The sequence below is a fragment of the Oncorhynchus gorbuscha genome, unplaced genomic scaffold (assembly GCF_021184085.1).
Source record: "Oncorhynchus gorbuscha isolate QuinsamMale2020 ecotype Even-year unplaced genomic scaffold, OgorEven_v1.0 Un_scaffold_1034, whole genome shotgun sequence".
NCBI lineage: Eukaryota > Metazoa > Chordata > Actinopteri > Salmoniformes > Salmonidae > Oncorhynchus > Oncorhynchus gorbuscha.
Window position 1 is genome coordinate 115841 of NW_025745941.1, and position 27642 is coordinate 143482.

A 27642-nucleotide genomic window follows, 5' to 3' on the forward strand; every position below is an offset into this window, starting at 1 on the left:
TATCACCCTGTACCTATATCATCCACATCCAGACAGTGGTCTATATCACCCTGTACCTATATCATCCACATCCAGACAGTGGTCTATATCACCCTGTACCTATATCAGCCACATCCAGACAGTGGTCTATATCACCCTGTTCCTATATCAGCCACATCCAGACAGTGAACTATATCACCCTGTTCCTATATCATCCACATCCAGGCAGTGGTCTATATCACCCTGTTCCTATATCAGCCACATCCAGACAGTGGTCTATATCACCCTGTACCTATATCAGCCACATCCAGACAGTGGTCTATATCACCCTGTACCTATATCAGCCACATCCAGACAGTGGTCTATATCACCCTGTACCTATATCAGCCACATCCACAGTGGTCTATATCACCCTGTACCTATATCAGCCACATCCAGACAGTGGTCTATATCACCCTGTACCTATATCAGCCACATCCAGACAGTGGTCTATATCACCCTGTACCTATATCATCCACATCCAGACAGTGGTCTATATCACCCTGTACCTATATCAGTGGTCCACATCCAGACAGTGGTCTATATCACCCTGTACCTATATCAGCCACATCCAGACAGTGGTCTATATCACCCTGTACCTATATCAGCCACATCCAGACAGTGGTCTATATCACCCTGTACCTATATCAGCCACATCCAGACAGTGGTCTATATCACCCTGTACCTATATCAGCCACATCCAGGCAGTGGTCTATATCACCCTGTACCTATATCAGCCACATCCAGGCAGTGGTCTATATCACCCTGTACCTATATCAGCCACATCCAGGCAGTGGTCTATATCACCCTGTTCCTATATCATCCACATCCAGACAGTGGTCTATATCACCCTGTACCTATATCAGCCACATCCAGACAGTGGTCTATATCACCCTGTACCTATATCAGCCACATCCAGGCAGTGGTCTATATCACCCTGTTCCTATATCATCCACACCCAAACAGTGATTTATCTCTCCCTGTACCTATATCAGCCACGTCCAGACAGTGGTCCTTGGAGCTGAACACTCCGTGGGAGGTCCTGGCCATCACTTTCATGCAGTATATGGTCCAGATGGACGTGTGGCCGCTGTCAAAGTGACAACTGTTGGGGCCGCCCGTTACATAGTCTGGACACTCACGCCTCGGCCCCTTTCTGTGACAAACAAGAAAGGAATGATATGGTCAATTCAATTCAACTCAACTCATTTCTTTGAATGAAGACGGTCTCTTAGGGTACATTGTTCCTACACAATGTGATAGAATGAAAATACCTGCATTTATTGGGGGAAAAAGCCTTGAAATTAAAAATTAATCTTAGAGTAATTCAAGGCGTTTTTTAATGAATGCAGGATTTTATCCTCTACCAATCCTGCAACAAGGAGAGTACAAGGTGTGTACTGTGTATATATATAGTATACAGTACATGGTGTGTACATATACAGTATATTGTTCCTGGTGTGTGTATATACAGTGCCTTCGGAAAGTATTCAGACCCCTTGTCTTTTTCCACATTTTGTTACGTTACAGCCTTATTCTAAAATTGATTAAATAAAATAAAAAATTCAGCAATCGACACACAATACACCATAATCACAAATCCGGTTTATTTAAATTTTTGCACATTCATAAAAAACAAAACAGAAATACCTGATTTACATAAATATTCAGACCCTTTGCTATGAGACTTGAAATTGAGCTCAGGTGCATCCTGTTTCCATTGATCGTCCTTGAAATGTTTCCAGAACTTGATTGGAGTCCACCTGTGGTAAATTCAATTGATTGGACATAATTAGGGGCGGCAGGGTAGCATAGTGGTGAGAGCGTTGGACTAGTAACCGGAAGGTTGCAAGTTCAAACCTCCGAGCTGACAAGGTACAAATCTGTCGTTCTGCCCCTGAACAGGCAGTTAACCCACTGTTCCTAGGCTGCCATTGAAAATAAGAATTTGTTCTTAACTGACTTGCCTAGTTAAATAAAGGTAGAATTAAAAAAAAACACCTGTCTATATAAGGTCCCACAGTTGTCAGTGCATGTCAGAGCAAAAGCCATGATGTCTAAGGAATTGTCTGTAGAGCTTCGAGACCGGATTGTGTCGAGGCACAGATCTGGGGAAGGGTACCAAAACATTTCTGCAGCATTGAAGGTCCCCAAGAACACAGTGGCCTCCATCGTTCTGAAATGGAAGAAGTATTGGACCACCAAGACTTTTCCTAGAGCTGGCTGCCCAGCCAAACTGAGCAATCGGGGTAGAAGGGCCTTGGTCTGGGAGGTGACCAAGAACCCAATGGTTACTCTGAAAGAGCTCCAGAGTTCCTCTGTGGAGATGGGAGAACCGTCCAGAAGGACAACCATCTCTGCAGCACTCCACCAATCAGGCCTTTATGGTAGATTGGCCAGACGGAAGTCTTTCCACAGTAAAAAGCACATGACAGCCAGCTTGGAGTTTACCAAAAGGCACCTAAAGGACTCTCAGACCATGAGAAACAAGATTCTCTGGTCTGATGAAACCAAGATTGAACTCTTTGGCCTGAATGCCAAGCATCACGTCTGGAGGAAACCTGGCACCACTCCTACGGTGAAGCATGATGGTGGCAGGGATGTTTTTCAGCGGCAGCGGCTGGGAGACTAGTCAGGATTGAGGGAAAGATGAACAGAGCAAAGTACAAAAAGATCCTTGATGAAAACCTGGTTCAGAGCACTCAGGACCTCAAACTGGGACAAACGTTTACCTTCCAACAAGACACCAACCCTAAGCACAACGCAGGAGTGGCTTCGGTGTCAAGTCTCTGAATGTCCTTTAGAGGCCCAGCCAGATCCCTGACCTGAACCCGATCTATCATCTCTGGAGAGACCTGAAAATAGCTGTGTTTTAACCTTGTCATTATGGGTTATTGTGTGTAGATTGAGGAGGACATATTTTTATTTAATCCATTTTAGAATAAGGCTGTAACTTAAAACATGTGGATCAAGGGGTCTGAATACGAATGCACTGTACAGTTATAGTACGTACTCTAAGGAGTAGGTGAGGCTGTAGGTGACGTTGTCGTCACTCTCGGAGTTGTTGTCAAGGGGATGCCACCAGCAAGTGAAGACCTCCATGTTGGGCGAGCGGCAGTAGTAGATGTGGGGCCGGGTCGTCACGGCAACAGCACCTGGGGGATAAAACTAGAGGTTAATGACTCTAACAGTCTCTATGGATATCTGCATTCACTGTCAGCTTTTTTCTAACAGACTGATATATTTTTCTATGCACTTCTTCGGTGAATACACGGATCAACAATTTATAAACATGAAGAAATACATGCCAAAATCATTCAGCTATTAAAATAATCCATATTACAAAATGTCAGCCTCTTAACATTTCACTGGGCCTCTCAGGTGCCCTGGTTGTCAGGGAAACTCAAATCCAGGTTCATGACATTTGGACTAACGCAAAAAACTGTTAATCCAGGTTTATGACATGTGGGCGAACGCTAATAACTGTTAATCCGTTAACCGTTATAGAATCTCACAAAGGGTGAGGTGAGTTTGTCTGGATGGCGATGCTGGAACAACCACATGTGATACAAACTAAGGAAGTTTAAACACAAGTGTTTTGTGAAGTTATTTTCTTCTTCTGTCATTGAACTCGAAACAGAGATCTCATATGTTTGAAAACAAACAGTTGTAAAGCATAGCACACACACTGAAGGGGGGGTCTAGTTGCACCAAAAACAAGTTGAAGCTAATATACAGGTTGGTCTTACGACTCTTGTTGAGAGCAGCAGCTGGTAGGAAACTGAACTGAACCCCAAATCAAACAGCAGGACCTCGTGAGAAGGATTACATCTCTAACAGTGATACTCAGGCTGACTGGAACAAACAGTTACTGTTTAAATCCATTTATTTCCCTGAAGAAGCACATTATGTAACTTACAGTGACGTGGACACTTATGAGATAAACATTTTATAGACAGTACATTCTTCTTTAATGATTAACCCATGATATTTTTTATGAGGCTATTAAACCATGACAAGTTTTATGAGGCTAATGAACACGACCGTCTTGAATAAGGCTGTTCAATTGACAGTTAATGTTCTATGTACAGTATTTCCCATGTCAGGAAATACAGTGTTTTTGAGGCAGTACGGTAGTGACAGACTGACTTGTGTCACACACACACACGCACAAACGCACACGCACGCAAATACACACACACGCATGCAAATACACACACACGCACGCAAATACACACACACGCATGCAAATACACACACACGCACGCAAATACACACACACGCACGCAAATACACACACACGCATGCAAATACACACACACGCACGCAAATACACACACACGCACGCAAATACACACACACGCACGCAAACACACACACACACACACACACACACACACACACACACACACACACACACACACACACACACACACACACACACACACACACACACACACACACACACACACACACACACACACACACACACACACACACACACACACACACACACACCCTGCTGTGGAGGTGCATCCAGGTAACATCTGTTGAGAGACTTATAATGAGGTGAGGTCACTAGAGAGAACAGGCCTTGACCTACCCATTGTCTAATGACTGACTGAGATTACTGGTCCATTGAGAAGTATTACTACATACTGTACTTCTTAATGGACCAGTAATCTCAGTCAGTCAGCAAATTAAACAAAAACAAAGAACCTTGTCAATGGATTTTTTCAGAATCACAAAATCCTACTAGGAAAACAGGACCACTCTGGAAACTGGCCTTATAGACTACATGTGACAGGCATATATAACAGTACAGACACTGTGCTGTACTTTAGATAGATATGACATTGGCAGTTTCCTATTCAAAGACGCATGGCAGTGTTTGAGGCACACATACAGTGCTTTGGGAAAGTATTCAGACCCCATCCCCTTTTCCACATTTTATTACGTTACAGCCTTATTCTAAAATTAATTAATTAAAAATCCTCATCAATCTACACACAATATCCCATAACTACAAACCTGAAAACAGCTTTTTAGAGTTTTTTCTAATTTACTAAAAATAAAAAACTGAAATATCTTATTTACATAAGTATGAATTTGAGGCACATAATGAGTTCATGACAACAACGAACAAGATGAAAATAGGGTCTATATACTAAGTCAACATACATACTGGTGTGTCAACCAGAGGGTCAATTTACTGGTGGGAGGAGCGATAGGAGGACAGTCTCATTGATGACGTGGATGTCAGGTTGGATTAAATGTGGAAGACACATTTCAGTTGAATGCATTCAGTTGTACAAATGACTAGGTATCCCTCTTTCCAGTTCCTTTCATTGTAATGGCTGCAATGGAATACATGGAACTTTGACTCTATGACAATGAGCCCATCCTCCTATAACTCCTCCCACCATCCTCCTAGGATGTCAAAATGTAGTAGAGCTATATGCCAGTGTTTGTGGGTGGGGTCTCATTGTCTGAGCGAGACTAGCTGTCTGTAGGTGACGTGTGTGTGCACGTGTGTGTGCATGTGTGTGTGTGTGTACATGTGGGTGTGTGCAACTAACACTGTTACTGTAGTGAATAGCCATTACCCTCTGGCTAATCCCAGCTGCAGATATCAGTAAACAGGAAGTAGAGGAAACTAGATTTAGAAAAAGGACGACAATGCCTCTGAAGATGCTCCTCCTCTCTACGTTTTCTACCATTCATGTGATCTGGATTTTGTCCCTTCCTTCCCTCCTGGGCAGTGCAGTAATCACCTTACTGTGACATGTATTTCCCATTAGTGTAGTATAGGATTAGTATTAGTGCTATGACTGTGGTAATAGAGGGGCTGTGCTGTGAGAAAAAAAAAATCAGAAAAATCACATTGTAGGATTTTTAATGAATTTATTTGCAAATTATGGTGGAATATAAGTATTTGGTCACCTACAAACAAGCAAGATTTCTGGCTCTCACAGACCTGTAACTTCTTCTTTAAGAGGCTCCTCTGTCCTCCACTCGTTACCTGTATTAATGGCACCTGTTTGAACTTGTTATCAGTATAAAAGACACCTGTCCACAACCTCAAACAGTCACACTCCAAACTCCACTATGGCCAAGACCAAAGAGCTGTCAAAGGACACCAGAAACAAAATTGTAGACCTGCACCAGGCTGGGAAGACTGAATCTGCAATAGGTAAGCAGCTTGGTTTGAAGAAATCAACTGTGGGAGCAATTATTAGGAAATGGAAGACATACAAGACCACTGATAATCTCCCTCGATCTGGGGCTCCACGCAATATCTCACCCCGTGGGGTCAAAATGATCACAAGAACGGTGAGCAAAAATCCCAGAACCCCACGGGGGGACCTAGTGAATGACCTGCAGAGAGCTGTGACCAAAGTAACAAAGCCTACCATCAGTAACACACTACGCCGCCAGGGACTCAAATCCTGCAGTGCCAGTCGTGTCCCCCTGCTTAAGCCAGTACATGTCCAGGTCCGTCTGAAGTTTGCTAGAGAGCATTTGGATGATCCAGAAGAAGATTGGGAGAATGTCATATGGTCAGATGAAACCAAAATATAACTTTTTGGTAAAAACTCAACTCGTCGTGTTTGGAGGACAAAGAATGCTAAGTTGCATCCAAAGAACACCATACCTACTGTGAAGCATGGGGGTGGAAACATCATGCTTTGGGTCTGTTTTTCTGCAAAGGGACCAGGACGACTGATCCGTGTAAAGGAAAGAATGAATGGGGCCATGTATCGTGAGATTTTGAGTGAAAACCTCCTTCCATCAGCAAGGGCATTGAAGATGAAACGTGGCTGGGTCTTTCAACATGACAATGATCCCAAACACACCGCCCGGGCAATGAAGGAGTGGCTCCGTAAGAAGCATTTCAAGGTCCTGGAGTGGCCTAGCCAGTCTCCAGATCTCAACCCCATAGAAAATCTTTGGAAGGAGTTGAAAGTCTGTGTTGCCCAGCAACAGCCCCAAAACATCACTGCTCTAGAGGAGATCTGCATGGAGGAATGGGCCAAAATACCAGCAACAGTGTGTGAAAACCTTGTGAAGACTTACAGAAAACGTTCGACCTCTGTCATTGCCAACAAAGTGTATATAACAAAGTATTGAGATAAACTTTTGTTATTGACCAAATACTTATTTTCCACCATCATTTGCATATAAATTAATTAAAAATCCTACAATGTGATTTTCTGGATTTTTTTTCTAATTTTGTCTGTCATAGTTGAAGTGTACCTATGATGAAAATTACAGGCCTCTCTCATCTTTTTAAGTGGGAGAACTTGCACAATTGGTGGCTGACTAAATACTTTTTTGCCCCACTGTACATACATACATATATATAAAGTAAGTCTTAAGATTGGTTTCTTGACTGCATAATGTTTTATCCAAAATGCAACAACAACCGGCGAATTGAATATTCATCTTACTAAATGAAGCACACTGAAAATGTCACTCATTTGTTCCCTTCTGTCCTTGATCAAGCTTCTGTTCTGTCAAAAGGGAATGTATTGCACTGTACTGTACTGGCCACATTGTCCATGATGAGTCTCCCACTGTGAGTTCTGAAGAGCTGCAGGCTACACAGACCAGACCGTGTAGGACGTAGTAGAATAGACAGCCTTCATGTCCTTCTCTCCACCCTATTCTCCCTGAATGAGTTTACATGCAGACACATTATCTGACGATGATAAACTCATGTAAGGGGAAGATGGTGGAAATAGTCTAATACACTGTTACCTTAGCTCAACAACTGCTGCCTTAATTGAACAACTAGCAGGCTAAGCAGATGGCTTAACCAGGAACAAACTGGTACCTCAGCAGCTCAGCTAAGTATATGATTATTCAGTCGCTTCCATAAACCGATATCAAGGTTTAACCAGACCAGCTGTCTTCCTCCCTCTGTAGAGGCAGCGTTGCTATGTCCGTGGGGGCCGGCAGGTAGGTTGGCCTGATATATAATTCACAACTCATGTTCTGTTTTATTCACTGAACAAGCAGCGAAGAGCAGGGTATCACACAAATGACAAGCTGACGCCCAGGTTCCACAATGAGAGGATTGCTGCCTGCCCCACATCTGTTACTCAGACTGGAGGGGGAACGAGACAACAGAATTAGAAGCACTGCCTACTTTTGTTTCAGTTAAATGTTTTCCACAGGAAGGATGAAAATGCTGCGTAATAAACCCTAGTGACTGAATAAGAAAATGTCTTCAGTCCTGGTCGACAAGGGGTGTGGACTGTGGAGGCATTTTTACATCCTAGAATAAACACCATTTATTATAAATGTAACTAGTTATCTAATTATTGATTTACCTAATCAGCAAGCCCGTGATTAGTTTAATCAAGTGGTGATGCACTGACTGTAACTAAAACCTGGGAACCACCTGGACTGAAGAACGCTGTTGTAAAGTATTCCACACTACAAAAGAACAAACAACATTGGAAGTCCCTGGACCGTTTCTAAAGAGAGAGCCACCAGCAAGACATTTGGTCTTAAGCATGGCAGTGGCTGATTCAATGGGGCACACTGGGCTCTCTGTGTCCACTTCTGAGAATTTAGACGTTTTTCTCTTGAACTGAACGCTGCTTAACAAACAACAAATGGGTGCCATACAGACTGAACCCATGGAACGACAGGAATTACCTCCTTTGCCCAAACAAAGTGGAACGGGTGGCACCAGAAATAGAATCCAATTTCAATTGGACCGCAATGTTGCGACTACTGCACAGAGAGACACACAGAGACACAGATACAGCCAAAGAGATACACAGAGACAAAGAGATACACAGAGACACCCACAGAGATACACAGAGACACCCACAGAGATACACAGAGACACCCATAGAGACACCCACAGAGATACACAGAGACACCCACAAAGATACACAGAGACACCCACAGAGATACACAGACACCCACTGAGATATACAGAGACACCCACAGAGATACACAGAGACACCCACAGAGATACACAGAGACACCCACAGAGATACACAGAGACACCCACAGAGATACACAGGGAGCCAAAGAGATACATAGAGACACCCATAAGGATACACAGACACCCAGAGATACACATAGATACACAGAGACACCCACAGAGATACACAGAGGCACCTACAGAGATACACAGACACCCACAGAGATACACAGGGACACCCACAGAGATACACAGAGGCACCTACAGAGATACACAGACACCCACAGAGATACACAGACACCCACAGAGATACACAGAGACACCCACAGAGATACACAGAGACACCCACAGAGATACGCAGGCACTGAAAGAGATACACAGAGACACCCATAGAGATACACAGAGACACCCACAGAGATACACAGAGACACCCACAGAGATACACAGGCAGCCAAAGAGATACATAGAGACACCCATAAGGATACACAGACACCCAGAGATACACAGAGATACACAGAGACACCCACAGAGATACACAGAGACAGCCACAGAGATACACAGAGACACCCACAAAGATGCACAGAGACACCCACAGAGATACACAGATATACACAGAGACACCCAAAGAGATACACAGAGACACCCACAGAGATACACAGATATTCACAGAGACACCCACAGAGATACACAGACTCCCACAGAGATACACAGAGACACCCACAGAGATACACAGAGACACCCACACAGACACCCAGAGATACACAGAGATACACAGAGACACCCACAGAGATACGCAGGCACCGAAAGAGATACACAGAGACACCCATAGAGATACACAGACACCCACAGAGATACACAGAGACACCCACAGAGATACACAGAGACACACACAGAGATACACAGAGACACCCACAGAGATACACAGGCAGCCAAAGAGATACATAGAGACACCCATAAGGATACACAGACACCCAGAGATACTCAGAGACACCCACAGAGACACCCACAGAGATACACAGAGGCACCCACAGAGACACCCACAGAGATACACAGAGACACCCACAGAGATACACAGAGACACCCACAGAGATACACAGGCAGCCAAAGAGATACATAGAGACACCCATAAGGATACACAGACACCCAGAGATACACAGAGACACCCACAGAGATACACAGAGACACCCACAGAGATACACAGAGACACCCACAGAGATACACAGAGACACCCACAGAGATACACAGATATACACAGAGACACCCAAAGAGATACACAGAGACACCCACAGAGATACACAGATATTCACAGAGACACCCACAGAGATACACAGACTCCCACAGAGATACACAGAGACACCCACAGAGATACACAGAGACACCCACAGAGATACACTGACACCCACTGAGATACACAGAGACACCCCCAGAGATACATAGAGACACCCATAAGGATACACAGACACCCAGAGATACACAGAGATACACAGAGACACCCACAGAGATACACAGAGGCACCTACAGAGATACCCAGATACCCACAGAGATACACAGAGGCACCCAGAGAGACACCCACAGAGATACACAGAGACACCCACAGAGATACACAGAGACACACACAGAGATACACAGAGACACCCACGGAGATACACAGGCAGCCAAAGAGATACATAGAGACACCCATAAGGATACACAGACACCCAGAGATACACAGAGATACACAGAGACACCCACAGAGATACACAAGAGACACCCACAGAGATAGCCACAGAGATACACAGAGACACCCACAGAGATACGCAGGCACCGAAAGAGATACACAGATACACCCATAGAGCTACACAGACACCCACAGAGATACACAGAGACACCCACAGAGATACACAGAGACACACACAGAGATACACAGAAACACCCACAGAGATACACAGGCAGCCAAAGAGATACATAGAGACACCCATAAGGATACACAGACACCCAGAGATACTCAGAGACACCCACAGAGACACCCACGGAGATACACAGAGGCACCCACAGAGACACCCACAGAGATACATAGAGGCACCCACAGAGACACAAAGAGACAGTCTATCTAGTGGACTTTGAGGTCAGGGTGTAGTGGGATGTGTGACTCACCGTCTCTGTGGTCATTGTCTGGCTGTAGAAGGTTCTGGGTCAGGGCACTGCATGCTACCCCGGGCAGGACAAGGACCAGCAGCCACAGCATCACACAGCTGTTCTCCAACGATCTGCCAACACACACACACACACACACACACACACACACACACACACACACACACACACACACACACACACACACACACACACACACACACACACACACACACACACACACACACACACACACACACACACACACACACACACACACACACACACACACACAGGATACAGTTACACATCTGACTGGGGGCCTACTGTCTATTTATATAGTCATCAACATCTGGGTTCATCCCCTGATTCAAATCCCCCTGGGAACAGATGGACCAGTGTGTGTGTGGGTGTGTGTGTTCCTGTGCCTGTGTATAATTCCCTGGGTCAAGTCTGACAAGCCCAAGCCAGTGCCTCTCATCTCAAGACTATTCATGAAGGCAGACTGGGAGTTAAATAGAGCTAGAGAGTAGTAGCTTATTCTACTAATCAAGACTAGTGTACATTTATTCAGTTATAGAAACCCCTTGGAAAAGACCACAGAGCTCACTTAGTCATGTAGGACCGGCCATTGTCCAATGTTAGCGCCGAGGGGCTAATTATTTAATTTGGCTGTCTGGTTATCAGCGGTAAGTAAATATAAACACGGTAAATAAAAGCAAAGTAAATGTATTTGTAATATTACTCAAAGGTGCTCATTCTAATTTCCTAAACATTCACTTTAAGGACAGTTTTTGTGATTCTGAGGTGATTTCAGTGATCCTAGTTTACTGTTTCAGTTGGTGGTGGACTGTTGGGGGGGTTGTTTGAGGCTGTTTGGAGGGTCATCTGGTGACACAGCAGTCAGAACATGGTGACACGTGTTCCGAAAAAAGCCCAGTAAAGTTTGAGCATTTGAGCACTAGATATCAAGCCTTTTAGAACTATACTCTAAAGACAAATACTGCACCAAAAAAGCTTAACAGCTTAAAACGGACATCAAAAAGATAAGACAACTCCCACCGGTCCCTATGTCATCAGACATTGGGGATAATCGGCTTTTTGATCTGTGGCTGAAGCAAGTCACCTGCCTCTCTTCTATCCCCAGCCCCTGCCCCTGGCATCTATCCCCAGCCCCTGCCCCCTGCCTCTATCCCCAGCCCCTGCCTCTATCCCCAGCCCCTGCCCCCGGCCTCTACCCCCAGCCCCTGCCCTCTGCCTCTATCCCCAGCCCCTGCCCTCCCCAGCCCCTGCCCTCGGCCCCTGCCCCCGGCCCTATCCCCAGCCCCGGCCTCTAACCCCAGCCCCCGGTCTCTATCCCCAGCCCCTGCCCCCGGCCTCTATCCCCAGCCCCTGCCCCCGGCCTCTATCCCCAGCCCCTGCCCCCGGCCTCTATCCCCAGCCCCTGCCCTCGGCCTCTATCCCCAGCTCCTGCCCCCCCTCTATCCCCAGCCCCTGCCCTCGGCCTCTATCCCCAGCCCCTGCCCCCGGCCTCTACCCCCAGCCCCTGCCCTCGGCCTCTATCCCCAGCCCCTGCCCCTCTATCCCCAGCCCCAGCCCCCGGCCTCTATCCCCAGCCCCGGCCTCTAACCCCAGCCCCGGCCTCTATCCCCAGCCCCCGGCCTCTTTCCCAAGCCCCGGTCTCTAATCCCAGCCCCTCTCCCCGGCCTCTAACCCCAGCCTCTGCCCCCTGTCTCTTCCCCCAGCCCCTGCCCCGGCCTCTATCCCCAGTCCCTGCCCCCGGCCTCTATCCCCAGAGCTTCCAAAAGGGTTCTTCGGGTGTCCCCATAGAATAAACCTTTTTTGTTCCAAATATAACGCTTTTTGGTTTCAGGTAGAATTATTTTGGGTTCTATGTAGAACCCTCTGTTTAAAGTGTTCTAAATGAACCTCAAAAGGGTTCTTTCTACCTGCAACCAAAAAGGATTCTTCAAAGGGTTTTCCTAAGGGGACTGTCATGTTTGTCATTTATTATCATGTCTTGTCCCTGTGCTCCCCATTCTGTTCGTTTCCCCCTGGTCTTATTGGGTTCTTTCCCCATCCCTCTCTCTCCCCTCCCCCTCAGCTCTCTCCCCTGTCGTTCCCCTGCTCCCAGCTGCCCTAATCATCATTTAGTCTTCCCCACCTGTTCCCGATCCTTTCCCCTGATTAGAGTCCCCCTTTGTGCCTCCTATCCCCTTGTTTAGCCCTGTCCTGTCGTGTTTTTGCCCTCATCAGATGAGCAGGTGTCCCAACCGGCCTGCGCCCCCCGGCGACCTGCAGTCTGTCTCTTGTTATTCCCCCCCTAGAGGATTTCTGTTATTCCCTGTTTGGACTTGAATAAACTCTGTTTCTGTTAAGTCGCTTTTGGGTCCTCTATCACCCCAGAAGGAACCCCAAGGAATGGACCCAGCCTTCAGACTCGTTAACCCGTCAAGATCCAAGGAGCTATGCTCGGCAGACACGAGCCCTGCTCGCCATGCCGTGGAGAACCTGGCCGCTCAGGTTTCCGACCCTCTGGACAGTTCCCTACGTCTCCCACCTGTTACTTCCTGGCCCCCGAGCCTCCAGAACCTAGGGTTAATAACCCACCCTACTCCGGGCAGCCCACTGAGTGCCCTCCTTCTCACGCAGTGTGAGATTGTGTTCTCTCTCCAACCCAACACATACCAGAGCTCGGGTTGCTTACCATTTCTTACTGGCCCCCGAGAATGGGGCACAGCTATCCCAAGGGCTGATTGCTCTGTTCCAGAACCGGGTTTTTGACCGTTCAGTTTTTGGTAGGGAGGCTTCTAGGGCCCTGGCTTCCTTATGCCAAGGTGAACGGTCCATAACGAATTATTCTATTGAGTTTCGCACTCTTGCTGCCTCTAGTGAGTGGAACGAGCCGGCGCTGCTCGCCGTTTTCCTCCACTCGGGAGGTTCCTTCAGATGTGGAAGCCATGTTCTAAATGAAGAGCTCATCCGGTGTTTCCTTTCCCATCGCAACCAAACTGAGCCCATGCATTCTTCGGAGTTGCCAAAGTTTTCCAGAGGGGAGGGCCTGGTGAACCTACTTCTCTTCATCTAGATCTTGTCCTTTCGGTCCAACGCAAACCCCCCCTGCAGTGCCTTGATTGACTCTGGGGCTGAGGGTTGTTTCATGGACGAAGCATGGGTTCGGAAACATAACATTCCTTTCCGTTAGACAAAGCCCATGTTTGCCCATCTTCCCAGTATCCCTACCTTTCCCAAGCTGAGACCCCTTCCTTACACCTGTTCCCCCTGGCTAGTATGTCATTCCCAAGCTGCCCCTTCCTCTCATCCCTCCCCCTGTCCTTCCCAAGCTGCCCCTTCCTTCTCCCCCTCCTTCCCAAGCTGCCCCTTCCGGGGACCACTCCTCCTCGCTATACTCTCCGAACCTCCTTCCCAAGCTGCCCCTTCCTTCTCCCCCTCCTTCCCAAGCTCATCCCTTCGAGATTCTGCAGGGAGCCCTTTTCCCCCTCCTTCCCAAGCTGCCCCTTCCTTTCCCCCTCCTTCCCAAGCTGCCCCTTCCTTTTCCCCTCCGTTGTTCCCGTTCAGCTGTTCTACCCTTCCTTTCTCCCCTCTTTCATGTCTCCTCCAAGCTCCCTTCCTTTCCCCCTCCTTCCCAAGCTGCCCCTTCCTTCTCCCCTCAGCTCTTCCCAAGCTGCCCCTTCCTTTCCCCCTCTTCCCGTCAAGCTGCCCCTTCCATTTCCCCCCCTCTGATAAGGTTTCCCCTTAAGCCTGCCCCTGAGCGCAACTATCTCCCCCTCCTTCCCAAGCTGCCCCTTCCTTCTCCCCCTCCTTCCCAAGCTGCCCCTTCCTTCTCCCCCTCCTTCCCAAGCTGCCCCTTCCTTCTCCCCTCCTTCCCAAGCTGCCCCTTCCTTCTCCCCCTCCTTCCCAAGCTGCTGGTCATCCCTTCCTTGCGTCTATTCCCAGCCTTGGCCGACTCAGGAGCGTGACCCCTTCCTTGCGCGCAGACTAAGCTGCCCCCTCCTTCCCAAGACCTCCCCATTCCTTCGACCTCTCCTCATTCCCCGGTCCCTTTGTCTGCGGGGAAGACTTCCCCAGCTGTCCCCCTTCTTTCCACTCGCAACCTTCCCCCTCCTTCCCCAGCTGCTCCTTCCCTCCTCCTTCGCTGTGCGACTGCTTCTTCCAGTCGCGTCCATCCTTGTCTCCAGCTGCCCCTTCCTTCCCGTCCTCCCCCTCCTTCCATAAGCTGCAGCCATGCGTTCTCGGGACGGGGTCACAGCTTCGGGATGTGCTGGACCGTTCACTCATCTTCCGTTGCCACCTCCTCCCCTCTGGTGAGTGGGGGTCCTCATTTATTATCAGCTTGCTCCCCATTTCCTTCCCCCCTCCTTCCCCCCCAGCTGCCCCTTCCTTCTCCCCTCCTTCCCCAGCTAGAGTCCCTATTTCTTCCTTTGTGTTCCCTCCTTCCCTGCAGCCGGTTCCTTGTTTAGTATTCCCCTGATTGTGTTTCTCCCCCTTGTCGTGTTTTTGCCCTTCCCAAGCTGCAGCCTCACAGCTTGGGCTGCCCCTTCCCCTCTACAGACTAGAGGATTTCCCCTTCCTTCCCAAGCTGCAGCCTCACAGCTTGGGCTGCCCCTGATCCTTCTCCCCCTCCTTCCCAAGCTGCAGCCTCACTCCTTGGGCTGCCCCTTCCTTTTCCCCCTCCTTCCCAAGCTGCCCCTTCCTTCTCCCCCTCCTTCCCAAGCTGCCCCTTCCTTCTCCCCCTCCTTCCCAAGCTGCCCCTTCCTCCCTCCTCCCCAAGCCCCTTCCTTCTCCCCCTCCTTCCCCAGCTGCCCCTTCCTTCTCCACCTCCTTCCCAAGCTGCAGCCTCACAGCTTGGGCTGCCCCTTCCTTCTCCCCCTCCTTCCCAAGCTGCAGCCTCACAGCTTGGGCTGCCCCTTCCTTCTCCCCTCCTTCCCCAGCTGCCCCTTCCTTCTCCCCCTCCTTCCCCAGCTGCCCCTTCCTTCTCCCCCTCCTTCCCAAGCTGCAGCCTCACAGCTTGAGCTGCCCCTTCCTTCTCCCCCTCCTTCCCAAGCTGCAGCCTCACAGCTTGGGCTGCCCCTTCCTTCTCCCCCTCCTTCCCAAGCTGCCCCTTCCTTTTCCCCCTACTTCCCCAGCTGCAGCCTCACAGCTTGGGCTGCCCCTTCCTTCTCCCCCTCCTTCCCAAGCTGCAGCCTCACAGCTTGGGCTGCCCTCGGGAGCTGGAGGATAAGAAAGGATCGGCTGTCTCTCATTCTCTCAATTCATTCAAAGGGCTTTACTGGCCTGGGAAACATATGTTTACATAATAGATAATAAACAAAAGTGAAATAAAGAATTTTAAAAAGAACATTACACTCACAAAGGTTCCAAAATAATAAAGACATTTCATATGTCATATTATGTCTATATACAGTGTTGTAACTATGTGCAACTAGTTAAAGTACAAAAGGGAAAATAAATAAACATAAACATGGTTTTGTATTTACAATGGTGTTTGTTGTGGTTGCTGTCACGCCCGGATCTGTTTCACCTGTTCCTGTGATTGTCTCCACCCCCTCCAGGTGTGGCTTGTTTTCCCCAGTGTATTTATCCCTGTGTTTCCTGTATCCCTGTGCCAGTTCGTCTTGTATGTTTCCAAGTCTACCAGCGGTTTTCCCATCTCCTGTTTTTGGCAATTCTCCTTTTTCTAGTCCTCCCAGTTTTGACCCTTGCCTGTTTCTGGACTTTGTACCTGCCTGCCTGCCTTGACCACGTGCCTGTCTGACCATTCTGCCTGCCTTGACCACGAGCCTGTCTGCCCCGCCTGCCTGACCATTCTGCCTGCCTTGACCACGAGCCTGTCTGCCCCGCCTGCCTGACCATTCTGCCTGCCTTGACCACGAGCCTGTCTGCCCCGCCTGCCTGACCATGAGCCTGTCTGCCACTCTGTACCTCCTGGACTCTGATCTGGTTTTGACCTTTTGCCTGCCCACGACCATTCTCTTGCCTATCCCTTTGGTTTAATACACATTGTAAGACTCCAACCATCTGCCTCCTGTGTCTTTATTTGGGTCTCACCTTGTGCCTTGATAGTTGCCCTTTTCTTGTGGCAACAGGTCACTCATCTTGCTGCTGTGATGGCACACTGTGGTATTTCACCCAATAGATATGGGAGTTTATCAAAATTGTAATTGTTTTCAAATTCTTTGTGGTTCTGTGTAATCTGAGGGAAATATGGTCTCTTTTTCTCTCCCTCTCTTATTCTGTCCCAAGCAGGAGTATCTGGTCACCCTGTAACACCTTATGAGTGACAGCGACCTACAGCTAGTGTTCAGCCAACCACAGGGATGCACAGTAACCCGCTACCCTGAAAGGGGAATCCTTTTCAAGTGAACCTGTTCATGCCCTCCCCTCCGCCGTGTGCTATGGGCTCTCCATGTCTTTTTGGTCAACTGATCAACTGACCACCTGACTCAACAGACCAATTAGTAAAGACAACAGTTACATGTAAAAAAAAATCCTGTGTCTGAATATTACTGTGCGTTATGACTGATTTATAAATATGTCTACTCATTGGCCACAAAGCCAATGGTCGGTTGAGTTGAACCTTGGAACAGTTGGATTTCATTCAAAAAGCGTAGCTCTACCAGACACCAGTGTACTGTATTGCTACTGTATATATGAGTAACTCCACTTGACTGTGGTCCGGAGGGAGGCGCTCACATGAGTTTTGCATGGTTAAGTAGGTTAAAATGATGAACTATGTAGGGACTTAATGTCTGAGATGGCAGAACAGCATCCCAGACAACTGTCACAGGAACAGAACTAGCTCCTTGACCCTGTGCTATACAAAACATTAGGAACACCTTCCTAATATTGAGTTGCACCCCCTTTTGCGCTCAGAACAGGCTCAATTCGTCAGAGCATGGACTCTACAAGGTGTTGAAAGCTTTCCACAGGGATGCTTTTGACTCTAATCCTTCCCACTGTTGTGTCAGATTGGCTGGATGTCCTTTGTGTGGTGGACCATTCTTGATACAAACGGGAAACTGTTCAGTGTTAAAAACCCAGCAGCATTGCAGTTCTTGACACACTCAAACCGGTGCGCCTGGCACCTACTACCATACCCCATTCAAAAGACACATATGTTTTGTCTTGTCCATTCCCCTCTGAATGGCACATGCACAATCCATGTCTCAATTGTCTTAAGGCTTAAAAATCCTCCCCTTCATCTACACTGATTGAAGTGGAGTTAAAAAGTGACATCAATAAGGGATCATAGATTTCACCTGGATTCACCTGGTCAGTCTGCCATGGTGTTCTGAATGTTTTGTACACTCAGTGTACATGTATAATACACACTTTTACATGTGTGAAACAGGACAAATAAAAGCATTCACCTAATGATTTTGTATAATTGTTTATTCAAATTCTTTGCGGTACGGAAGGTCCACAATTTCCTAGAGAGACTGGGTGAACTTTTCTGAGATTGGGTAAACTTTCCAATAGTTGCTTAGGCTACTGCAACTGTTTCAGTCTCCAGCCATCGATCATCATCATCATATCTGCTAGCCTGCTTTCATGTCTGCCAGAGATTTCCACAGCAAGAAACATGAGCATTCTTCAACTGAATGGTTCACGCCTGATGTCCTGAATTGCCCTTCGTGCCCACTCCCATACCCTATAATTCTTCTTTCTGACTGTAACGTGTATGCAGGTAGGCCAGAAAAGCTACATCACTGATTGGAAGATGAGTGGCAACCCTGATTAGAAGCACCTGCTGCTCATCGGTTGCTCACTTGTGTTCCCTGCAAATGTGGTTCTCAACTCAAATAAAATTGTACCTACACACGGAAGGCTGCAGAGCCAAAACGTCTGTGTACGCTATCCCAGATGCAGTGAAAATAATAACGAAAAGAAAAGGAAAATGAAGTAAGATTTATGAGAGATCTTTTTGCGTGCAGACACATTACACCCTTTGTTTGTCATTCTTCAACTTATGAAATGAGTTTTATTTGATCCCCTCAAAATCAGTCTGATGTTGGCTAGCGGTCCTTACCGCCGGTCCTTACCGCTAGCAGTCCAACTGATGTTGGCTAGCGGTCCTTACCACCGGTCCTTACCACTAGCAGTCCAACTGATGTTGGCTAGCGGTCCTTACCACTAGCAGTCCAACTGAGGTTGGCTAGTGGTGCTTACCACTAGCAGTCCAACTGATGTTGGCTAGCGGTCCTTACCGCCGGTCCTTACCACTAGCAGTCCAACTGATGTTGGCTAGTGGTCCTTACCGCCGGTCCTTACCACTAGCAGTCCAACTGATGTTGGCTAGCGGTCCTTACCGCCGGTCCTTACCACTAGCAGTCCAACTGATGTTGGCTAGCGGTCCTTACTTCTAGCAGTCCAACTGATGTTGGCTAGCGGTCCTTACCGCTAGCAGTCCAACTGATGTTGGCTAGCGGTCCTTACCACTAGCAGTCCAACTGATGTTGGCTAGCGGTCCTAACCGCCGGTCCTTACCACTAGCAGTCCAACTGTGGTTGGCTAGTGGTCCTTACCACTAGCAGTCCAACTGATGTTGGTTAGCGGTCCTTACCACTAGCAGTCCAACTGAGGTTGGCTAGCGGTCCTTACCACTAGCAGTCCAACTGATGTTGGCTAGTGGTCCTTACCGCCGGTCCTTACCACTAGCAGTCCAACTGATGTTGGCTAGCGGTCCTTACCGCCGGTCCTTACCACTAGCAGTCCAACTGAGGTTGGCTAGCGGTCCTTACCACTAGCAGTCCAACTGATGTTGGCTAGCGGTCCTTACCGCCGGTCCTTACCACTAGCAGTCCAACTGTTGTTGGCTAGTGGTCCTTACCGCCGGTCCTTACCACTAGCAGTCCAACTGATGTTAGCTAGCGGTCCTTACCGCCGGTCCTTACCACTAGCAGTCCAACTGAGGTTGGCTAGTGGTCCTTACCACTAGCAGTCCAACTGATGTTGGCTAGCGGTCCTTACCACTAGCAGTCCAACTGAGGTTGGCTAGCGGTCCTTACCACTAGCAGTCCAACTGAGGTTGGCTAGCGGTCCTTACCGCCGGTCCTTACCACTAGCAGTCCAACTGTTGTTGGCTAGTGGTCCTTACCGCCGGTCCTTACCACTAGCAGTCCAACTGATGTTAGCTAGCGGTCCTTACCGCCGGTCCTTACCACTAGCAGTCCAACTGAGGTTGGCTAGCGGTCCTTACCACTAGCAGTCCAACTGATGTTGGCTAGTGGTCCTTACCACTAGCAGTCCAACTGATGTTGGCTAGTGGTCCTTACCGCCGGTCCTTACCGCTAGCAGTTCAACTGCAACCAGCGGCCGCAACGGCCCTCGAGGAAAAGCTAATCCAGCATTCAGAAGGGTCACTAGGAATGATCATGTGGCCATTAATGTGGCTATTACATGTAGTGGGAACAGAAAAGTAATTTGCAGTTTGATTATTATTGCTAAACTGCAACAGTTATCCTTACAAAAATGATCTGTTCGTTTACCCGTGACATTTTGGAATGTTCAACTGAAATTGTAACTAAGTAACATGTTTGCTGCAAGTAGAACACTTGTTGAACTCACCTCAGGGAACACTGGAACTCTGCCAACATTCCATTAGAGCTCTTTGTCCTCAGACAAATCTCTGATGACATTTTGACCTACTAAAACTCTTTCAATGGCCCTCACAACATCGCCTGAAGACCTCCTCAAAATAGCCTCCTACTCAGAAACCTTTAATCTCTTTTTAGAACCCAGGTAGACAGTCTAGTGGTGCAGTACTGTGACCCAAATACGGATCCTAAGGCATAGGGTCATCATGGCCCAGTGTAGAGTGTCCAAGCCAATACACTACATATGTGCAACTGACATTGACATTTTGCTGTGCCATCACATAGGATGCTTAGTACACAGTGTATGTTCGGCCCACTGGGTTGAAGTCAATTCCATCTTAACTTCTCATCCCCAGTTAACTCTACAAACGGCAGTTGAGGACAGTAATGAAAGACGCCTCATAGAGAATGATTGGCCATTGCCACTGCACTTTAAAACTCACTGGTAAACAGACTTAGCCTTATTCATCACGTCATTCAGCCTCTCTGAATAAGATAGGAGTTGATATTGCCCACAGAGTATTATTTGCCTCTCTTTCACCAGAAGAGTTACTGGCCTGTAAAGCTGCTCCACTTTGATGGAACATCTTGGTTTTTTTTCTCATGTCCAGCAGCAAAACAAAAAAATAGAAGTGGTCACCTTGGTACCAAGAGAAGGCTCTCCATGGTTACAAATGCAACTCTCTCTTGTGCAGCAACAACAGGGAGCCAACGTGTTCTCTTTTAGAGGTTTTGGCACATGGCTTATCTGATCAGGACAAAAGGCGATTGCTGGGTCACACAATTACACCTGGAGATTAAATCAATGTAACAGATGATTTTCCATGGACTTGGAAACAACTAATCCCCTGTTCTACTTTCTCTCACTTACATAACAAACCAACATATTTTTTTCTGAGATTAGTGAGGACTTTCAGATCCAGGGAATATAATAACAAAGCTGGGAATATGGGATATAGAGACAATATGGGATATAGGGACAATATGGAATATAGGGACAATATGGGATATGGGACAATATGGGATATAGGGACAATATGGGATATGGGACAATATGGGATATAGGGACAATATGGGATATAGGGACAATATGGGATATAGGGACAATATGGGATATAGAGACAATATGGGATATAGAGACAATATGGGATTTAGGGACAATATGGGATATGGGACAATATGGGATATAGGGACAATATGGGATATAGAGACAATATGGGATTTAGGGACAATATGGGATATAGAGACAATATGGGATATAGGGACAATATGGGATATAGGGACAATATGGGATATAGAGACAATATGGGATATAGGGACAATATGGGATATAGAGACAATATGGGTGTCACGCCTTGGTCTTAGTATTTTGTGTTTTCTTTAATTATTTGTTCAGGCCAGGGTGTGACATGGGGTTATTGTATTGTTGTATTGGTTTTTTGTAGGCATTGGGATTGTGGTTGATTAGGGGTGTGTCTAGTATAGGCTTGGCTGCCTGAGGCGGTTCTCAATCAGAGTCAGGTGATTCTTGTTGTCTCTGATGGGGAACCGTATTTAGGTAGCCTGGGTTTCACTGTGTATTTCGTGGGTGATTGTTCCTGTCTCTGTGTAGTGTTCACCTGATAGGCTGTATTAGGTTTTCACGTTTCGTTTGTTGTTTTGTATTTGTATAAGTTATTTCATGTATCGCGATTGTTTCAATAAAGACATGAGTAACCACCACGCTGCATTTCGGTCCGACTCTTTTTCAACAAACGAAGAACTCCGTTACAATGGGATATAGGGACAATATGGGATATAGGGACAATATGGGATATAGAGACAATATGGGATATAGGGACAATATGGGATATAGAGACAATATGGGATATAGAGACAATATGGGATATAGGACAATATGGGGACAATATGGGGACAATATGGGATATATGACAATATGGGATATAGGGACAATATGGGATATAGGGACAATATGGAATATAGGACAATATGGGATATAGGGACAATATGGGATATAGGGACAATATGGGATATAGGGACAATATGGAATATAGGACAATATGGGATATTGGGACAATATGGGATATAGAGACAATATGGAATATAGGACAATATTGGAGATATGGACAATATCCTAAAGTCACAGACCTGTCATTACTATAATGATGGTCCTTGAGGTTGGAGAAATCACAGACCTGTCATTACTATAATGATGGTCCTTGAGGTTGGAGAAATCACAGACCTGTCATTACTATAATCATGGTCCTTGAGGTTGGAGAAATCACAGACCTGTCATTACTATAATGATGGTCCTTGAGGTTGGAGAAATCACAGACCTGTCATTACTATAATCATGGTCCTTGAGGTTGGAGAAATCACAGACCTGTCATTACTATAATGATGGTTCTTGAGGTTGGAGAAATCACAGACCTGTCATTACTATAATGATGGTTCTTGAGGTTGGAGAAATCACAGACCTGTCATTACTATAATGATGGTCCTTGAGGGTATTGAGATCACAGACCTGTCATTACTATGAAGATTGTTTTTAGTAGAATAGTTCTCATAATGCCCGGGGACCTTTGTAGTCATCGTACTATATGTGAATGTGTTATAGAGTTTGCCTGTAATGCTGCTTTGCTACTACTGTCATTGTGCATAATGTGAAGGAGGTCATTGTGCATAATGTGAAGGAGGTCATTGTGCATAATGTGAAGGAGGTCATTGTGCATAATGTGAAGGAGATCATTGTGCATAATGTGAAGGAGGTCATTGTGCATAATGTGAAGGAGGACATTGTGCATAATGTGAAGGAGATCATTGTGCATAATGTGAAGGAGGTCATTGTGCATAATGTGAAGGAGGTCATTGTGCATAATGTGAAGGAGGTCATTGTGCATAATGTGAAGGAGGTCATTGTGCATAATGTGAAGGAGGTCATTGTGCATAATGTGAAGGAGGTCATTGTGCATAATGTGAAGGAGGTCATTGTGCATAATGTGAAGGAGGTCATTGTGCATAATGTGAAGGAGGTCATTGTGCATAATATGAAGGAGGTCATTGTGCATAATGTGAAGGAGGTCATTGTGCATAATGTGAAGGAGGTCATTGTGCATAATGTGAAGGAGGTCATTGTGCATAATGTGAAGGAGGTCATTGTGCATAATGTGAAGGAGGACATTGTGCATAATGTGAAGGAGGTCATTGTGCATAATGTGAAGGAGGTCATTGTGCATAATGTGAAGGAGGTCATTGTGCATAATGTGAAGGAGGTAATTGTGCATAATGTGAAGGAGGTCATTGTGCATAATGTGAAGGAGGTCATTGTGCATAATGTGAAGGAGGTCATTGTGCATAATGTGAAGGAGGTCATTGTGCATAATGTGAAGGAGGTCATTGTGCATAATATGAAGGAGGTCATTGTGCATAATGTGAAAGAGGTCATTGTGCATAATGTGAAGGAGGTCATTGTGCATAATGAATAATAATAATAATAATAATATATGCCATTTAGCAGACGCTTTTATCCAAAGCGACTTAAAGTCATGCGTGCATACATTCTACGTATGGGTGGTCCCAGGGATCGAACCCACTACCCTGGCGTTACAAGCGCCATGCTCTACCAACTGAGCTACACAGGACCACGTGAAGGAGGTCATTGTGCATAATGTGAAGGAGGACATTGTGCATAATGTGAAGGAGGTCATTGTGCATAATGTGAAGGAGGTCACTGGGCTTGTTTAACGGACATCTTCTTCCCTTACCAGCTCACATCTAGACTGGGACTCAGGACCTTTGTCTCACAAACACATGTGACTGCCCCATTGATGCCGTCTTAGACATATACGCCACCGATAAACTATTAGGTAGCTTGGGTGGAGACAATTTAAGCTGAGGAGTGATATGGTTAAATGCCCATCTGGAATGCGTCCTGTGTTATGTATTGTGTTAGGCATTTCGCTCTGGATAAATGATTAAATTCCAATATAATCCAATAATTCAATAAGCATCTTGGAGAAAAACAAAAGGGATAATGTCCACCACTAAGTAAACAAAACATTTAGAAATAATTATCATGGGGCTTATTTTCATATCAAGGCAATCTTGAAGAAAAACAAGAGTGCCTTGATGAGAAAAAATATTAAGTCCCACAATACATTTTTCTACATTTTTTTATTTACTAAGTAGTGGTCATTATTCCCTTTACTTTTCTCCAAGATTCTGAATTAGTGAAATATATTGGAATATAATCATTTATCACGTCATAGACTAGCCAAAGAGCACCTTATAACAAGCCTCAAAGATCTTATAGTTATTATACATTCAAGCGCACCAGCACATTGATTTTCCTCCCCAATAAGTAAGTTATTTATCACCAATCAAATCCAGGAACAAGTACCAAGAGCTGGAGCAGCTGACGTTACTAAACTGCTATTACAATGCTATTCCATAGTCAGTAAACTAGTCATATTCTGTATCATGACGATTAAGCATTGTGAATCAGCAGTAAAGATCGTGTGCTTTGATTGGACACTTTGTACAGTACGGGGGGGGGGGGGTTAATACATGGACTCAGGTGCAATCCACTAGTGCTAATTCTATTAAGCATGAGGGTTACTGGGACAGCATCTGACACAGAAAGCTGCTCAACGCCTTGCACTCGTTTAACCTATAATCCAAAATAAAGATGCACGCACAAACTCAGACACAGTCTCTCGTGACAGGCTCGTCTCTCGTGACAGGCTCGTCTCTAGTGACAGGCTCGTCTCTAGTGACAGGCTTGTCTCTAGTGACAGGCTCGTCTCTTGTGACAGGCTCGTCTCTCGTGACAGGCTGTTAACATAGCTGGCCAGTGTTTACGTGAGATTTGGCTCTACAAAATTATAGCCTGCAAATGTCCCATGTTTTGAATGTGTATTTTGCTGCAAGGACTTTTGGTGAAAGGTATTAACTATATACATCAATATACGGTGCATTCGGAAAGTATTCAGACCCCTTCCCTTTTTCAACATTTTGTTACGTTACAGCCTTATTCTAAAGGGGATTAAATAAAACATTTTTCTCATCAAATCTACACACAATAACCCCTAATGACAAAGCGAAAACAGGTTTTTAGAAATGTTTGCAAATCTATTAAACATATAAAACAGAAATACCTTATTTACATGAGTATTCAGACCCTTTGCTATGAAACTCAAAATTGAGCTCAGATGCATCCTGTTTCCATTAATAATTATTGAGATGTTTCTACAACTTGATTTGAGTCCACATGTGGTAAATTCCATTGATTGGACATGATTTGGAAAGGCAAACACCTGTCTATATAAGGTCCCACAGTTGACAGTGCATGTCAGAGCAAAAACTAAGCCATTATGTCTAAGGAAGTGTCCATAGAGTTACGAGGCGGGATTGTGTCGAGGCACAGAACTGGGGAAGGGTACTAAAAAATGTCTGCAGCATTGAATGTCCCAAAGAACAGGCTGGCCTCCATCATTCTTAAATGAAAGAAGTATGGACCCACCAAGATTTTTCCTAGAGCTGGCCGCCCGGCCAAACTGAGCAATCGGGGAGGTGATCAAGAACCCGATGGTCACTTTGACATAGCTCTAGAGTTCCTCTTTGGAGCTGGGAGAACCTTCCAGAAGGACAACCATTTATGAAGCACTCCACCAATTAGACCTTTAAGGTAGAGTGGCAAGACAGAAGCCATTTCTCAGTAAAAGGCACATGACAGCCTGCTAGGAGTTTGCCAAAAGGCACCTAAGAGACTCTCAGACCATGGGAAACAATGTTCTCTGGTCTGATGAAACCAAGATTGAACTCTGTGGCCTGAATGCCAAGTGTCTGGAGGAAACCTGGCACCATCCCTACGGTGTAGCATGGGAGTGGCAGCATCAAACTGTGGGGATATTTTTCAGCGGCAGGGACTGGGAGACTAGTCAGGATTGAGGGAAATATGAATGGAGAAAAGTACAGAGAGATCCCTGATGAAAACCTGCTCCAGAGCACTCAGGACCTTCCAACAGGACAACGACCCTAAGCACACAGCCAAGACAATGCAGGAGTGGCTTCGGGACAAGTCTCTGAATGTCCTTGAGTGGTCCAGCAAGAGCCGGGACTTGAACCCAATTGAACATCTCTGGAGAGACCTGAAAATAGTTGTGCAGCGATGCTCCCCATCCAACATGACAGAGCTTGAGAGGATCAGCAGAGAAGAATGGGAGAAACTCCCCAAATACAGGTGTGCCAAGCTTGTAGCCTCATACCCAAGAAGACTCGAGGCTGTAATCTCTGCCAAAGGTGCTTCAACAAAGTACTGGGTAGGGATGCACGATACATCGGTGAACACATCGGTGAACATATTGGAATCAACCAATATTAGCTAAAAATGCCAACATCGGTATCGGCCCGATGTCTAGTTTAACGCTGATGTGCAAAACCGATGTCAAAGCTGACTTGCATACCTATTTAACGTAGGTACATGACGTAATGACCCCACGTAAAATTTTGCAATACACACGCAAAACAGCATTCCTAACCTAGCCCACAATGTCTGCTGTGTGGATCGAGCAATCAACAAGTTGAGCAGATTTGAAAGAGTAAGAAAATTTCAGCGAGACAACTCAAGGTGAAATCCATTACCGGCAAGATTATGGAATTCATTACCCTTGACAATCAACCGTTCTCTGTCATGGGTGATGTTGGCTTTCGCTGAATGGTCGATCGCCGGTACACACTACCAAGAATGCTATGTTTCAGATGTTGCCATACTGGAGTTACACAGTAATAGCGTCACTGCTATTAGCTTCACCACATACTATGGAACGCCGTTTGGGTCTTTGCGTGTCAAAAAAGATACACGTCAAATAACACAGTTCTATTATAGAATGTTGTGTGTTCTGAATTTGCACGTGCAAGCCAAGCGCCATCACTACTATCAGTAGTGCTATC

The 27642-nt window shown here is 46.3% G+C and overlaps 1 protein-coding gene across 2 annotated transcripts in view; it reads right to left on the reverse strand.

The window, feature by feature from the left end:
* The window catches only part of LOC124021050 (prolactin receptor-like), a 57643-nt gene that overhangs the window by 14067 nt on the left and 15934 nt on the right, over positions 1 to 27642 (reverse strand). For both annotated transcript variants that reach the window (XM_046336365.1, XM_046336366.1), the window contains exons 2-4: positions 11096 to 11208; positions 3032 to 3173; positions 1005 to 1174 (exon numbers count right to left, since the gene is read on the reverse strand). In XM_046336365.1, the coding sequence (XP_046192321.1) occupies positions 1005 to 1174; positions 3032 to 3173; positions 11096 to 11208 (425 nt within the window). The remainder of the gene's footprint in view (positions 1 to 1004; positions 1175 to 3031; positions 3174 to 11095; positions 11209 to 27642) is intronic.